Raw genomic sequence first — 17519 nt, forward strand, 5'->3', positions numbered from 1 at the left:
AGATAGGTTCTTGATTAATAAGGGGGTCAGGATTATGGGGAAATGGCAGGAGAATGGGGATGAGAAAAATATCAGCCATGATTGAATGGCGGAGCAGACTCGATGGGCCGAATGGCCTAATTCTGCTCCTATGTCTTACGGTCTTATGATCTAAGAGGTCCAATCAGAGTTGGCAACCCAATTTCATTTCCCTGTGTACAACATCATGGGAATGAAGCTGATAGGAATCATAACAACGAAACCTCACTCTGTGAGTGTGAGAGTCAGCATCAATCTACACGGCTGGAGACTAACGGGAGAATTATCCCAGTGAATGCTCACTCCCACTGCCAGACAGCGGCAAGCAGAGTGATGGAAGAGAATCCAATCAGGAATAAAAACAGGAGAACAGGGAGCGGAAATGTTGTTTGATTCACCAATTCTACATTTAACTGTAGATGCTGGTCTATATTGAGAAATTAGGACTTGCTTCTCTGCAGATTAAAACCAGCAAATCTAGAAGCAAATGGGAGAGAGGTTATCGATCTTGGACACAGATGCAGGCAGCAATGAGAGCAAGCTTAGGGCTGGTGCATTACTCAACAATCCTTTTGCAAAATCACTCAGTTATCCAACTGGAGATCTTTCCTCCGTTTACACATTGTGTGAAAGGCGTTAAACAGCAAACAGCAAACCAACTTCGCACATGCTTGCTCTGAGCTGCAGCAGGGATTATGAAGCAGTCGTCACTCTCATTCCCACTCTCTGCTAAGCCAGGGAGACCCAGAGCAAGCACACGTGGCGTTTGTCTCTGCATTTTTCTCTTTTGCAAGTTTTCCTGTAAAATTTGCCCCGTTACAATCACGGTGCGGAATTCAAACAGATCTGGCTTCCATTCCTCTGGTGTCCTTTCCAAATATTGCTTTCTTTCAGGTTTTTGTATTCTTTTTAAGGTGAGTTTGTGAGTCCAAAATTAATTGCAAAGAAAAGGCAAATGTTTCTGAATGGATTTTCTGTGACGGGTGTTGGGGGGGTGTCCGAATTATTCTGATTGTGAAAAACTTACAAAACAGGAAGAATAGCAGCAAGCTGTCAGTAAAATCCCCTAAAGCAAAGGCCACGTCCAGAAGCAGGGAACTATCTCCCTCACACATCCTATTTAAGGGTACCTGCATGCTGTCCAAGGTGTTCTGGATTAGATGCAAAACATTAAAGTAAAGAAACAAATCAGGACAGAAGATTTACACATGGGGACACACAACAAGTACAGTTTCTCATGTATTTTTTGACAGCTAAAACTTTACATCAAACCAGCACATAACGTGGATGGAAATGTCTCTCTGATCAGGGTTTCTCAGTTTGGTAACCAAGTTTTTTTTCTCACTGTGGAATCTCTCTCTCTGATCTCACTGTAATCACTGCCCAATTCCTTTGATCCCAGAATCGTAGAATCCTCCCACGCAAAATAGGCCATTCAGCCCATCAGGTCTGCACCAACCACAACCCCACCCAGGCCCTATCCCCATAACCCCACGCATTTACCCCAGCTAGTCCCCCAGACACTAAGGGGCAATTGATCACAGCCAATCCACCTAATCCGCACATCTTTGGAGTGTGGGAGGAAACCGGAGCACCCGGAGGAAACCCACGCAGACATGGGGAGAATGTGCAAACTCCACACAGACAGTGACCTGAACTGGGAATCGAACCCAGGTCCCTGGAGCTGTGAAACTGCAGTGCCAACCACTGTGCCAACGTGCTGCCCATGAGACCCAATAAGGGGGTCACAATGTGGCTGGGTTGAATGCAGCCCCTCAAAACGTGAACCTGAATCGTGGGAGAGATCCCGCTTCAGTGTCCCAGTGGAACCCGCTCCCAGCCCCACCCCACCCCCACCCCCACCCCCCCCATCCCCACCACCACCCTCACCCCCACCCCCACCACCCCCACCCCCACCCCCACCACCACCCCCGCCCCCACCCCCACCACTGCCCCCACCCTCACCCCCACCCCCACCACCCCCACCCCCACCACCACCCCCGCCCCCACCCCCACCCCTGCCCCCACCCTCACCCCCACCCCCACCACCACCCCACCCCCACCCCCCCCACCACCACCCCCACGCCCACCCCCACACCCACCCTCACCCCCACCCCCACCCCCCCCACCCCCACCCCACCACCACCCCCGCCCCCCACCCCACCCCCACCCCCACCCCACACCCACCCTCACCCCCACCCCACCCCCACCCCCACCACCACCCCCACCCCACCCCCACCCCCACCCCCACCACCACCCCCACCCCCACCCTCACCCCCACCCCCACCCCCACCCCCACCACCACCACCACCCCCACCCCCACCCTCACCCCCACCCCCACCACCACCCCACCCCCACCCCCACCCCCACCCCCACCCTGCACCAATGAAGTCAGAGTGTGGAAAGGGGATGAGGTGGGAATTTCGGCTGCCGATGTTGGGATTCCATTGGACCATCAATGAACGAACTGATATCCATGATCTCGAGTATCAACGTTCCGTGGGGGCTCAGGGATTAACTGCAGTTCACGTGGCCTCTCTGTAGATGCCCAGAAAACTCCACAGTCTCCTGCAATCTCACACCCACTTCAGAATTCCATTGCCCCCGCCACGGGAATCGGAGTGGATGAGAGGCGGACAATGGGAAGGTCCATTGACCTTGGGTGGGATTTTCCGAGGTTGTAAAATCCTGCCCCTTTAGCCTGATTGAGGAGTTGGGATTGGAATTTACAAGCCCCCAACCCCTCAGTCCTTGCCACCCCCACCCCCTCCTCCTGTGGCGTTGGATCCTGTGACCCTGGACCCAGGGTGGGTGCAGTGCCACCAGACCAGTCACCACCATTCCTCTAGCCAATGGTAGCATGAGGAGATGCCAGCCTCTGACGTGTTGGCAGCTCTTGGTGGGTGGGACTGTCGCTGCTCGGGGCCAATCTCGTGAGGGAAACCTGGCAGTGAGCAATAAACTCTTTGAAGGGCACTTGATTCCCTCGAGCAACTCCACACGGAACTGAGGGGGTTCCTCACTGGTTCTCCGCTCGATGGACAAGATAACCACTGGCCCTCTGAAATCCTGGGGAAGTGATCGTCAGCCCAGCCTATGAGCTGCCAGCTTAAGGCAAGAAGGATTGTGTGGAGTCCACAGAAACAGGCCATTCGGCCCTCTTGGTGCCTGCTATGCTAATGCCTCAAACGAACCTCCTTACATCTCCTGCTGTCAGTATTGTTCCTCTGTCTCTCTCATGGATTTATCCAGCTTCCCCTGATATAGACTATTCTCTTCAACCACTCCCCGTGGGAGCGAGTCCCACATTCTCCCCCACTCCCCACAGGAGCGAGTCCCACATTCTCCCCCACTCCCTGTGGGAGTGAGTCCCACATTCTCCCCACTCCCAGTGGGAGCGAGTCCCACATTCTCCCCACTCCCTGGGGAAAGTTCTCCTGAATTCCCCACTGGATTTATCTATATTTTTTCTAATTCACGGCCCTGGTTTTGGACTCTTCCTCAAGGGGAAACATTTACTCTACACCCAGGCTTTCTGATCCCTTCATTGTTTGAAGGGCCTCAGTCAACTTCCCCCTGTTTTTGGAGCCTGAGGCTGCGGTGATTTTATTTCGATGTGAATCTCAGGCTCAGGATTTAGTCAATCCTGCAGCAGAGGCAGATCAGGAACCGTTTCTGCTCTGGACAATCGGAATGACATTGCCACACAATGAGTTCAAATACACACAGAGGACTCAGAGTCAGACACAGCTGGTCAGGGCCCAGTTCCATGTTACCTGCCCGGGGACAGAGCTGACCAACTACACCAGGACAATTCTCTTCTAAAAGACAAACTTCCCGTAAAGTGACGGCTGTTGCAGACTCAAGTTTCCTGCGGCTTTTCATCAAATATCAGTGTTTCCCTGTTCAGGTATAGATTCGTTTAAGAATTTTAACTGGTGCAAAATAAACTGATATTTAGTTGTTTTTTCAAACTGGAGGCCTGTGACCAGCGGTGTGCCTCAGGGATCAGTGCTGGGCCCACTGTTATTTGTCATTTATATTAATGATTTGGATGAGAATATAGGAGGCATGGTTAGTAAGTTTACAGATGACACCAAGATTGGTGGCAAAGTGAACAGTGAAGAAAGTTATCTCCAATTGTAACAGGATCTTGATCAATTGGGCCAGTGGGTTGATGGATGGCAGATGGAGTTTAATTTAGATAAATGCGAGGTGATGCATTTTGGTAGACTGAACCAGGGCAGGACTGAGTTAATGATAGGGGACTGGGGAGAGTTACAGAACAAAGAGATCTAGGGGTACAGGTTCATAGCTCCTTGAAAGTGGAGTCACAGGTGGACAGAGTGGTGAAGAAGGCATTCAGCATGCTTGGTTTCATCGGTCAGAACATTGAATACAGGAGTTGGGATGTCTTGTTGAAGTTGTACAAGATATTGGTAAGGCCACACTTGGAATATTGTGTACAGTTCTGGTCACCCTATTGAGAGCAATGTGCCCACAGGAATGTATACAAAATATACAGAGCAATGTATACACGGCAGTGTTATACAGAAATATCCAAAATATACACACAGCTAGCAATGTCCACATCCCATGAAGAAATAAAAAATTGCCCAGGACAGAATGGAGCAGCGGTTCCAGGGGTAAGGGGAGGAAAGGTTAGTTAGGGAGGTTTGATAACTGCTCAGTCGTTGTTTTGACTTGTTGTCACTTTGCGGATGTTAAATCGATCGGTTTCAGCCCAGTTCCCCGCAGACTGCAGCTGGTCAGCGCCAGGTATCACCCTCCATAAAAACCTCCATGAAGGTAAGATCCTAAAGAGCTGCCTAATAAACTACAACCCACTCCATTAACAAGGCAGAAACTTCACTTTCCCACTCGTTCCCCACACTCCCCCAAACTCAGAGTCAGGCAGAGAGTGGACAGATTGGAAAACAGGACATCAGAACCTTCTCTACACTGTCCGTCTCCCTGTCGGCATGGACAAACCCAAAACCCACTTACAGGGCAAACTTTAACCTTTAACACCCGGTTACAGTGTGAACTCTGACCTTTAACACCTGGTTACAGAGTGAACTCTGACCTTTAGCACCTAGTTACAGAGTGAACTCTAACCTTTAACACCCGGTTACAGGGTGAACTCTAACCTTTAACACCCGGTTACAGAGTGAACTCTAACCTTTAACACCTAGTTACAGGGTGAACTCTGACCTTTAACACCTAGTTACAGAGTGAACTCTAACCTTTAACACCCAGTTACAGAGTGAACTCTAACCTTTAACACCCGGTTACAGAGTGAACTCTAACCTTTAACACCCGGTTACAGAGTGAACTCTAACCTTTAACACCTAGTTACAGGGTGAACTCTGACCTTTAACACCTAGTTACAGAGTGAACTCTAACCTTTAACACCCAGTTACAGAGTGAACTCTAACCTTTAACACCCGGTTACAGAGTGAACTCTAACCTTTAACACCTGGTTACAGTGTGAACTCTAACCTTTAACACCTGGTTACAGGGTGAACTCTAACCTTTAACACCTGGTTACAGGGTGAACTCTAACCTTTAACACCTAGTTACAGAATGAACTCTAACCTTTAACACCTGGTTACAGAATGAACTCTAACCTTTAACACCTGGTTACAGAATGAACTCTAACCTTTAACACCTGGTTACAGGGTGAACTCTAACCTTTAACACCTAGTTACAGAATGAACTCTAACCTTTAACACCTGGTTACAGGGTGAACTCTAACCTTTAACACCTAGTTACAGAATGAACTCTAACCTTTAACACCTAGTTACAGGGTGAACTCTAACCTTTAACACCTGGTTACAGTGTGAACTCTGACCTTTAACACCTAGTTACAGGGTGAACTCTAACCTCCCAGACCTGCAAATTTACTCACATCTGTCTCCAATCTCCAATCATCCTCACCCTTGTTTCCCGAATGTGTGGGATGGGATTTGGGAATCTGGTGTAATGTTTACCTGACCCTCCTGGTGGGAACTGACGGGATCAGATTGGTTTTCGGCCTCACTCTTCGCCTTGGTTGACTTTCTACTGAAGTGAAGAGAAAGTAAGATCAGGCAATGGGTATAAAACGGCCATCTGATCAGATCCCATCAGTTACCGACAGCAGGACATGTTCAAATTACTGCCTAGCTCGTACTTCACTTCTCCCTGGGTGTGGCGTGTACGGAGATTTCAGAAAAACATCAGATAAAAAAACAAAAATAAACTCTACCAATGTCAGAAACAACAACTTGACTGAAATTCCGTTCCTAAAATATCCCAAAATGTTTGATGGGAATGGTTATCAAACAAAATTCAACACTGAGCCTGATTGGATGTTGGGACAGATTGCCAGCGGTTGATCACATCAGTTAGGTTAAGGGGTGTCCGTACAATGGGGAGGGGTGGGGGGGGGGGTACAGGTTTAGGGAGGGGTGTCCGTACGGTGGGGAGGGGTGGGGGGGTGGGGACAGGTTTCGGGAGGGAGTTCCACCGCTTAGGGCCCAGGAAGCTGAAGGAACGTCCGCCAATGGCAAGCGATGTCAAATCTAGCACGTTCGAGAGGAGTGCAAAGATCTGGGAGAATTGAGAGAGTGGAAATACTAGTTGAAGAGGAATGAGCCCAGTGGGAGGCTTCTGAATCTGAGGATGAGACTTTTAAAATGAAGGGACTGTCAGATTGGGAGAAATGTACTTCAGTGAGTACATAGAGGTTGCTGCAAGTTAATATACAGAGAGCAGAGTTTTGGATGATCTCAAGGTTATGAAGGGTAGAATGTGGGAGAGCAGTGAGGAGCAGTGGCACAGTGGTTAGCACAGCTGCCTCACAGCTCTAGGGACCTGGGTTCGATTCCCAGCTTCGGTGACTGCCTGCGTGGAGTTTGCATGTTCTCCGTATACTTCAGTTTCCTCCCACACTCCAAAGCTGTGCAGATTAGATGCTTTGGTCTTGCTAAATTGTAGGTTAGAAGGATTAGCGAGATAAATATGAGGGGTTATGGGGATAGGCCTAGATGGGACTGTTGCCAGTGTAGGCTTGATGGGCCAAATGGCCTCCTCCTGCACTGTAGGGATTCTATGGTTTCCATGATTCTTGTAGTGAAGGAAAGTCACAAAGAAGGAAGAATTAATTTATATTTAGGACATGATACTTTAGAATTGAGAAAATGGGGACAGGTTCATGGTTAGCCCATTTTTACCCAGAAACCTTTGGACATATACACGGGCAGAATGAACTCAACACCTCTGCTTCTAACAGATCTGAGGTGGAGATGCTGGTGTTGGACTGGGGTAAACACAGTAAGAAGTCTCACAACACCAGGTTAAAGTCCAACCAGTTTATTTGATAGAACATAAGAAATAGGAGCAGGAGTAGGCCATCCAGCCCTTCGAGCCTGCCCCGCCATTCAATAAGATCATGGCTGATCTGTCGTGGCTCAGTTCCACATTCCCGCCCTCTCCCCATAACCCTTAATCCCCTCTCTTATCAAAAACCCATTAACCCGCGTCTTAAAAATATTTAGCGAGGCAGCCTCCACCACTTCAACGGGCAGAGAATTCCAGAGATTCACCACCCTTTGAGTGAAGAAGTTCCTCCTCAACTCCGTTCTAAACCGCCTCCCCTTTATCTTGAGGCTGTGCCCCCTAGTCCTACTGTCTTTTTTGAGCGGGAAGAGTCTCTCCACCTCTATCCTATCCATCCCATTCATCATCTTATACGTCTCAATGAGATCTCCCCTCATTCTTCTAAACTCTAACGAGTACAAGCCTAGTTTATTCAGCCTCTCCTCATAGCTCAATCCCCTCAACTCCGGTATCAGCCTAGTAAACCTCCTCTGCACTCCCTCCAAGGCCAAAATATCCTTGCATAAGTGCGGCGACCAAAACTGCACACAGTACTCCAGCTGCGGCCTCACCAATGCCCTATACAGCTGCAGCAAGACCTCCCTACTTTTATATTCAATCCCCCTCGCTATGAACCCACAAGCTTTCAGGGTTTGCCCCTTTGTCAGGTGAGCGGAGAGTTCTGAGATTTTCAGATTCCAGCACATCTTTGGATATTTTAACAATTAAATTATAGCGAATAAGAAGGACTAATTAAGAAGGAGGAGTTTAATTCAGGAAACAGCATCCAGAGCTGTTAAGAGATGATGGACTCGGATCTGGAAATATCTAAATATTCCAATTTCCTTTCAGAAAACCAGAGAAGGGCACTGACAGCCCCTCCGATCTTTCTCTAGTTCATAGAATCATAGAGGTTTACGGTTTGGAATCAGGCCCTTCAGCCCAATTTGTCAATGCTGCCCTTTTTTTTTAAGCTAATCCCAATTGCCCACATTTAGCTCATCTGCCATTTGTTAACCCACTGGCCCAATTGATCAAGATCCCGTTACAATTGGAGATAACTTTCTTCACTGTCCACAATGCCACCAATCTTGGTGTCATCTGCAAACTTACTAACCATGCCTCCTATATTCTCATCCAAATCATTAATATAAATGACAAATAACAGTGGGCCCAGCACTGATCCCTGAGGCACATCGCTGGTCACAGGTGGATTGTCAAGGAGTTGGCTATCGTAAAGCAGACAACCGCCCAACATTTGATTCACTCAGGGATTCATGTTCAACATTACTTTGAATATTAATGGGCGTCCGTCGCTGATATTAGCCGTGGAATTGTAATTTTAAAGTTTTTTTTCCTGGATTCTCTATTGGAACTAAGACTACATGTTTTTATCTTTAATTGTCATTAATATTGCAATGTACTTATCCACTTTAAAGTGCATTGCATGCTAAATAGTTCTGCAATAAACTGTATGAAAAGCAAATTACTGCAGATGCTGGAATCTGAAACCAAAAGAGAAAATGCTGGAAAATCTCAGCAGGTCTGGCAGCATCTGTAAGGAGGAGAAAGAGCTGGTGTTTCCAGTCCAGGTGACCCTTTGTCCGGAGTCAACTGGACTCGAAATGTCAGCCCTTTTCTCTCCGTACAGGCGCTGCTGCCAGACCAGCTGAGATTTTCCAGCATTTTCTCATTTGATAAACTGTAAATAAGCTGGTAAAGTATAAAATCTCTTGTGGTCTTCTGCGTATGTTCTGAAAGGAGGAAGATTTTGAAGAGAGATTCTGGACCTTTATGATATCTGAGTAGTTATAACTTGGCCAATAAATTATTTAGCAGCCTTTCTGGGAAGGGGTAATATCTCTTAATCATCGCTTTCCATTGGGGAGACTTGGATTAATTTCCTCAGATCCAAAATAAGTATCTGTATGGAGTTCCTGCCTTGGATTCAGGAGAGGGTTGGTTGTTGAGCGAGTGCTCCCAGTCTCGGGTAGTCTGTATGTGGGGCCAGAGTTATCATCCACTTCAAGTGCACTGGAATAACCACGTCTTGAGGTAGCAAGGACACGCACGAGGCAGTCAGCAGCAGCAGATGGGTTGAGATGAGGATGAATTTGGATGAGTTTAGAGAAATGACAGTAAATGGTCTCAGTGACGATATGTAACATTGAGGTTGCCAAAGAGAGGGACAGAGTCGGTGGTGAGGGAACAGAGTTCACACTGGGAAATTAAACTAAAGGCATTAAAAAGTCCCATAAAAATCAATCCATCAGGGTCTGTCATTTTTAAATGAAAACTATAAAATATAATTTCATTGCAGCAACTTCCAATTCCCTGAATGTAATGTTATCCTCCAGTGACTTACACACACACACACACACACACACACACACACACACACACACACACACACACACACACACACACACTTCAGAATAAGATATTTATAGAATCAGACTGCACCAGAGGAGGCCATTCTGTCCACTCCACCTGTGATAGCTCTTTGAAAGAACTATCCAATTAGTCCTAATCCATCCCTCGCCATCCCTCCCCTAATCTATGTCTACCCCATAACCCCTGTAAAATTCTCCCCTTTAAGTAATTACCCATTTCCTTTTCTGAAAGTTAGTTTGTTCCCAAGACATTTGATTTTATCCTGACGACATTAAAATTAAAGGCACCTCATCGACCTCAATGTTAATTATTCTGGGTACTGCAACCAATTACCTTTGACATGTTTCTGGCTCTCAAATATTTTAAAAATAAATTTCATTTCAGATTTGAAGCTAAGCATCAAAGAATTCACAGTATTTATAATTCACACATTCCGAGTCCGGATCTCTCCTTTCGATCTGAGGTCTACTCGAAAAGCAAACACACTGAATTTAAACATCCGCAGCGTTTTAAAATCTAACCGTTTTAACTTCTTGGTGTGATCCTGTGAATATAGAATCTCAGGACAAAGTAACAGTTTAGCTAAAAACAGAACACACAGAATGAATGTGGAAAGTTTGTGATCCAGAAATGAAGACGATGAGATTTGTGAAGTGGACTTTCTCACCTCTAGCAGTAAGACTGCTCCTTCATGTTCCTTCTTAGCCTCAACCTGAGCCTGCAGCAACAGGTAAAGAAAAGGTTAGTTTAGAAGTTGTTCAGAAACATTAACGTAGAAAAACACTGTGGGGGAAAAGGTCATTCAGCCCCTTGAACATGTCCATCCATCAGTCGATTCTGGTTTGTCTACAGTTACCACGTTTTTCTGCATCCTTTAAAACACAAACATTGCTCCATTATTTCAGACGGGGAATGAAGGAGAGATCAGGTAATGCTGAGTCAGTTATGGGGAAATTCTCGAAAGGAGCCTATCATCTGGAAAGGATCATGAACTATCAGTTGTGTCTGACTGATCTAGTTGAATTTCTGAGATTGGCCGTACAAAATTACATGGAGGAGATTGTCATCGACTTCAGGAAGTGTAAAGGAGGACGTGCCCCGTCTACATCAACGGGGATGAAGTAGAAATGGTCGAGAGCTTCATGATTTTAGGTGCCCAGATCACCAACAACCTGTCCTGGTCCCCCCATGCTGACACGATAGTTATGAAAGCCCCACTAATGCCTCTACTTTCTCAGAAGACTAAGGAAATTTGGCATGTCGGCTACGACTCTCACCAACTTTTACAGATACCCCATTGAAAGCATTCTTTCTGGAACAGGCCCTTCGGCCCTCCAAGCCTGCACTGACCATGATGCCCGTCAAATAATACCTCCTACCCTTCCAGGGACCATATCCCTCTATTCCCATCCTATTCATGTATCTGTCAAGATGTCCCTTAAAAGTCACTATCGTATCTGCTTCCACTCCCTCCCCCGGCAACGAGTTCCAGGCACCCACCGCCCTCTGTGTAAAAAAACTTGCCTCGTACATCTCCTTTAAACCTTGTCCCTCGTACCTTAAACCTGTCCCCCTAGTAATTGACTCTTCCACCCTGGGAAAAAGCTTCTGACTATCCACTCTGTCCGTGCCCCTCATAATCTTGTAGATTTCTATCAGGTGTCCCCTCAACCTCCATCGCTCCTGTGAGAACAAACCAAGTTTCTCCAACCTCTCCTCATAGCTAATGCCCTCCATACCAGGCAACATCCTGGTAAATCTTTTCTGTACCCTCTCCAAAGCCTCCACATCCTTCTGGTAGTGTGGCGACCGGAATTGAACTCTATATTCCAAGTGCGGCCTCACTAAGGTTCTATAAAGCTGTAACATGACTTGCCAATTTTTAAGCTCAATACCCTGGCCGATGAAGGCAAGCATGCTGTATGCCTTCTTGACTAACCTTCTCCATCTGCATTGCCACTTTCAGTGACCTGTGTACCTGTACACCCAGATCCCTCTGCCTATCAATACTCTTATGGGTTCACTTCATACTATATATTTTTCACTTTATACTAGTACATGTGACAATAAATTAAATCAAATCAAAATGATTTGAACCCGGGTCCCCAGAACATTAGCTGAGTTTCTGGATTAATAGTCTAGCGATAATTCCACTAGGCCATCGCCTTCCTGCAAATCGCCTGTGGAAGGCAGCACACACTCAGCCTGGGAACTCTCAGACTACAGCAAGCCTCCATTTATAACGTGATTCCTCCTCCATCCAGGAGAAATCCGCCATCCATCACGGGAATCCAACAGAGCAAAATATCGTCAGCCTCACTCTGTACGGAGACTGGAGGTGAAGAGGGAGAGTTTAGGGAGGGAATTCCAGAGCTTAGGGCCCAGAGCTTAGGGCCCAGACAGCTGAAGGCACGGCCCCCAGTAGTGAACTGAGGGAAATCAAGGAAGTGGTCAGAATTGGAGGAGCGCAGAGGTCTGAGTGGTGTAGGGATGGAGGAGGTTACAGAGATAGGGAGGGGGTGTAGGGGCTGGGAGAGGTTACAGAGATAGGGAGGGGACGTAGGGGCTGGGAGAGGTTACAGAGATAGGGAGGGGGTGTAGGGGCTGGGAGAGGTTACAGAGATAGGGAGGGGACGTAGGGGCTGGGGAGGTTACAGAGATAGAGAGGGGTGTAGGGGCTGGGAGAGGTTACAGAGATAGAGAGGGGTGTAGGGGCTGGGAGAGGTTACAGAGATAGAGAGGGGTGTAGGGGCTGGGAGAGGTTACAGAGATAGGGAGGGGTGTTGGGGCTGGGAGAGGTTACAGAGATAGGGAGGGGGTGTTGGGGCTGGGAGAGGTTGTAGAGATAGGGAGGGGGTGTAGGGGCTGGGAGAGGTTACAGAGATAGGGAGGGGGTGTAGGGGCTGGGAGAGGTTGTAGAGATAGGGAGGGGGTGTAGGGGCTGGGAGAGGTTACAGAGATAGGGAGGGGGTGTTGGGGCTGGGAGAGGTTACAGAGATAGGGAGGGGGTGTAGGGGCTGGGAGAGGTTACAGAGATAGGGAGGGGGTGTTGGGGCTGGGAGAGGTTACAGAGATAGGGAGGGGGTGTTGGGGCTGGGAGAGGTTACAGAGATAGGGAGGGGGTGTAGGGGCTGGGAGAGGTTACAGAGATAGGGAGGGGGTGTTGGGGCTGGGAGAGGTTACAGAGATAGGGAGGGGTGTAGGGGGCTGGAGGAGGTTACAGAGATAGGGAGGGGGTGTAGGGGCTGGAGGAGGTTACAGAGATAGGGAGGGGGTGTAGGGGCTGGGAGAGGTTGTAGAGATAGGGAGGGGATGTAGGGGCTGGAGGAGGTTACAGAGACAGGGAAGTGGGAGGACATGGAATGATTTATAAAAGGCTGAGAATTTTCACAGCAATATCATGTCAGAGTGGAGACAGTGTAGATCGGCAATCACAGCAGAGAGAGAGAATAGGACTCAGTGCAAGTTAGTCCAAAAGGTGTGGGCAGCTGGTTCATTCTCCCTGCGGGAAATATCCCAGTAACAACAGTAATGGAATTACTGACTGCCCCACAACCCTCCCTAACTCCAGGGAGGCAATGTTTCAGTGGGATTATCGCTAGATTATTAATCCAGAAACTCAGCGAATGTTCTGGGAGACCAGGGTTCAAATCCCACCACAGCAGATGGTGGAATTTGAATTCAATAAACATATATCTGTAATTAAGAATCTACTGATGTCCATCAAACCATTTCCGATTGTCAGAAAAACCCATCTGGGTCATGAATGTCCTTCAGGGAAGGAAATCTGCCGTCCTTACCCGGTCTGGCCTACAGGTGACTCCAGAGGCACAGCAATGTGGGTGACTCTCAACTGCCCTCGGGCAACTCAGGATGGGCAATAAATACTGGCCCAGCCAGTGATGCCCGTGTCCCTGTATCCCCCCCGCTGTGGCTCAGTCCACACAATGTGACACTGCGATGTACAAAAATGGCAGGTTCCACCTCACTGATTTCCTGTAGCCAATCCCCCTCTCCCCCTGAGTCTCGGAGATTTACTCACCCTCTGCAGGACCTCAATCTCTTGCTGCTTGGTATTGAGAACGGCCAAAGCCTCCACATGCTCCAACTCCAACTGTTGCCGACGACTAGCAGCTTCTCTCATATGCTGCAAGACACAAGATACACAAAGCAACCTCAGCAACGGGGTTACAGCCTGTACCCGGATCCCAGGGGGGAGAGGGAGAGGGGGAGAGGGAGAGGGGGAGGGGGAGAGAGGGAGAGGGGGAGAGGGGGAGGAGAGAGGGGGAGAGGGAGAGGGGGAGAGAGACAATTGTCAGGATTTTATCACCTCGCCTGTCCCCAGCTCACAGAACAGTGTTCTCTGCTGGCCTCAGATGGGATCTTATGAATCCTGGACAGGTGAGGTTATAAAATATCGGCTAGTATGTGAATGAGAAAGAGAGAGACAGACAGAGAGAGAGAGACAGCGTGTGTAACAGAGAGAAAGAGAGAGAACATGAGAACAACTTAACTCCATTCCCTCAATGCTAAGCTGACCTCATCCCTCCCTGTGTCTACAATCTCCTCCAGCTCTACAATCCCCCAAGATCTCAGTTCGTCTCAAGTTCTGGCCTCTTGTGTCTCCCCGATAGTTATCGCTCCCTCACTGCTGGCCGTGACTTCCAAACTCTGCAATTTGGATTTCTCCAAAGCTCTCACTTCCTTGAACCCCCTTCACTGATCTCCCATCCGGCTCCTTATCAAACTGCGTCCGATCATCGCTCCCGGAAAGCATCCTGGGATCTTTCTCTACAATAAGAACGCGATCCAACTTCAACACAAAATACCAGCCCCCCAGGGCTGAATTCAGGGAGTGAGATGTAATGAGAATATTCCAGATCATTCACAATATACTTCACAACCCAGAGATGTGAACGATGAACAGTTATTGAGAGGAGGTTCAGATGGGCTGGTTGGGCTGTGATTACTGATTCTGTCTCCTGAACAGTGAGTAACTCTCCAATATTCACCATTCCCCATTTGGATTCTGTTTTGGTGAATTCGGTGTGAAAGATGTGCTGGTTAGGGGTGAATTGTTCATGCTGAATTCTCCCTCCGTGTACCCGAACAGGCACTGCAGTGTGGCAACTGGGGGATTTTCACAATAACTTCATTGTGGTGTTAATGTAAGTCTTACTTGTGACTAATAAACAAGCTCTATTTTAAGTGGTTTCTTTCAGTAACACGGACTGGAACACATGAAACAGGAGCAGGCGGAGGCCATTCAGTCCCTCAGTCAGACTCTATCACTCAGTAGGGATCACAGCCACAACTCCAGTCTCCTGCCCGTTCTCCCGTAACCCTCGACCCCGTCACTGTCTAACTCAGAGCCAAGTTACACTCACTGTAAAACACCTTCACAATCACGCTCGATATTATAGCTCAATCATTTTAAAACAAGTCCCATTCATCAAATAATGTTGACAATACTGAGTGAGGAATTACACCGTGTTACACAGCATTAACAGCACAGGCCATTCAGCCCTTTTTCTCTGTGCTGTAATCTGTGCTCCACCCAAGCGTCTCCCCACCTCCCAGAGCTGCTCATTGGCTGGCTCCCGAGTAGATGAACGGGGAAGGTCTTACACTGGCTGCGGAGTGTGGCTACAGTTACTGAGAACCCCAGCGAGAGGATCTGGCTGACCTCGGGGTAACGCACACCGGGCCTCCCCCTCTGTCCAATCCTCACTTTCCCAAACCCTGTCGCTCGGGGCCAGCCTGTCCTTCAGAGTTCAGTGTCTGGGTGGGATATTGAGACAGTGTCTGGGACCCGTCTGAGAGACAGGACCCCAGTGAGAGGGAGTTCGGCTGACTCAAGCCGATACCACAATCACCACGGGTTAAAATAGACCGACTGAGGATTGGATGCAGCAAGAAATATTCCTTTGATTTTAAATCCTGTTCTCTGCCGGATCAAAGCAGTTCACATCCCACTCTGCAGCCTCTCTATATCTCCACGGTCTCATTATTGCTAACCATCAGTGGACTGGCCGATGTATTCAACGTTAATCTGTCTCGTTATTCTGCTTCCATTCCTGCTGATTGGGGCTGTAGAGAGTTTAATGAGTAATCGGTTCCATTTCCCTACTAACAGCTCGTTATTATTTGTGAAATCTGTTCATGAGAAGGCATTGGAGGATTAAGAACATTTGCTGGTAGCTCGTGGCGATTGGAGTCTCACAAGCATTTCAAACTAAACTAAATGAATGAGCCAATAATAGAAACCAGAAGCAGGAGGCCATTTGGCCCTTCAAGCCTGCTCCACCATTCATTCTGATCATGGCTGATCATCGAATTCAATATCCTGATCCTGCTTCCCACCTTCCACACCCCCCACGTCCCTCAATCCCTTTAGCAGGGGCTGAACGCCGGTGAGCGCTGAAGTGTTCGCCAACAGGAAGGGAACAGTCTTGCCTGGTGATTGTCGAGCGATGTTCATTCATCCATTGTCGTAGCGTCTGCATGGTCTCCCCAATGTACCATCCTTCGGGACATCCTTTCCTACAGCGTATCAGGTAGACAATGTTGGCCGAGTTGCAAGAGTATTTACCGTGTACCTGGTGGATGGTATTCTCACGTGTGATGATGGTATCCGTGTTGATGATCCGGCATGTCTTACACAGGTTGCTGTGGCAGGGTTGTGTGGTATTGTGGTCACTGTTCTCCTGAAGGCTGGGTAGTTTGCTGTGGACAATGGTCTGTTTGAGGTTGTGTGGTTGTTTGAAGGTCTTGATCAGCTCAACACTCTTGTCCGGACCTTTGATCCGGACCTTCAGAGCACCCTCTGTGCTCTCATTCCACGTACTCCCCGCGTTGGAGATCTCTACTGCCTCCCAAAGATACACAAGGCAAACACACCTGGCCGTCCCATCGTATCGGGCAATGGAACTCTGTGTGAGAACCTCTCCGACTACGTCGAGGGCATCCTGAAACCCATTGTACAAAGAACCCCCAGCTTTTGTCGCAACACTACGGACTTCCTACTGAAACTCAGCACACACGGAGCAGTTGAACCAGGGACACTCCTCGTCACAATGGATGTCTCAGCGCTCCACACCAACATCCCCCACAACGATGGCATTGCTGCGACTGCCTCAGTACTCAATGCCGACAACTGCCAGTTTCCAGATGCAATTTTATAACTCATCCGCTTTATCCTGGACCACAATGTCTTCACCTTCAACAACCAGTTCTTCATCCAGACACACGGAACAGCCACGGGGACCAGCTTCGCACCTCAATATGCCAACATCTTCATGCACAGGTTCGAACAAGACTTCACCACACAGGACCTTCAACCGATGATATACACTAGATACATGGATGACATTTTCTTCGAGTGAAGCGAGGGTCCATTAGGAACAACCTCACCCTGAGGCAACTCAGCGAGAGTGAATAGGAACCAGACCCAGACACCATCCTCCCTCACACTCACACAGTTACCCTCACCCTCACACTCCCCTCCCTCACACACACACTCACCCTCCCCTCCCTCACACTCACACAGTTACCCTCACCCTCACACACCCACACCCTCACACTCACACTCACCCTCACACACACCCTCACTCCTGAGCTTTCACATCATTGCTGTCAAGACATTACTGTTACTAGAGAGGTGGTGCTCGACAGACTGGAGGGGCTGATTGTGGACAAGTCCCCAGGACCGGATGGAATGCATCCGAGGGTTCTGAAAGAAATGG

General features: G+C 48.4%; 1 protein-coding gene across 12 annotated transcripts in view; it reads right to left on the reverse strand.

The window, feature by feature from the left end:
* Positions 1-17519, reverse strand: part of rimbp2b (RIMS binding protein 2b) — a 269586-nt gene that overhangs the window by 93096 nt on the left and 158971 nt on the right. For 8 of the 12 annotated variants that reach the window (XM_080207973.1, XM_080207968.1, XM_080207969.1 and 5 more), the window contains 3 exons: positions 13817-13921; positions 10442-10492; positions 1149-1169 (listed from right to left, as the gene is read on the reverse strand). In XM_080207973.1, the coding sequence (XP_080064099.1) occupies positions 1149-1169; positions 10442-10492; positions 13817-13918 (174 nt within the window). In that variant the 5' untranslated portion in view covers positions 13919-13921. Of the gene's footprint in view, positions 1-1148; positions 1170-6011; positions 6041-10441; positions 10493-13816; positions 13922-17519 lie in introns of those variants that run through there. The other 4 variants (XM_080207976.1, XM_080207965.1, XM_080207977.1 and 1 more) reach the window with 2 other exon arrangements.

Source organism: Carcharhinus amblyrhynchos, chromosome 20, assembly GCF_965287045.1.
Source record: "Carcharhinus amblyrhynchos chromosome 20, sCarAmb.v2.hapA, whole genome shotgun sequence".
Classification (NCBI taxonomy): Eukaryota; Metazoa; Chordata; class Chondrichthyes; order Carcharhiniformes; family Carcharhinidae; genus Carcharhinus; species Carcharhinus amblyrhynchos.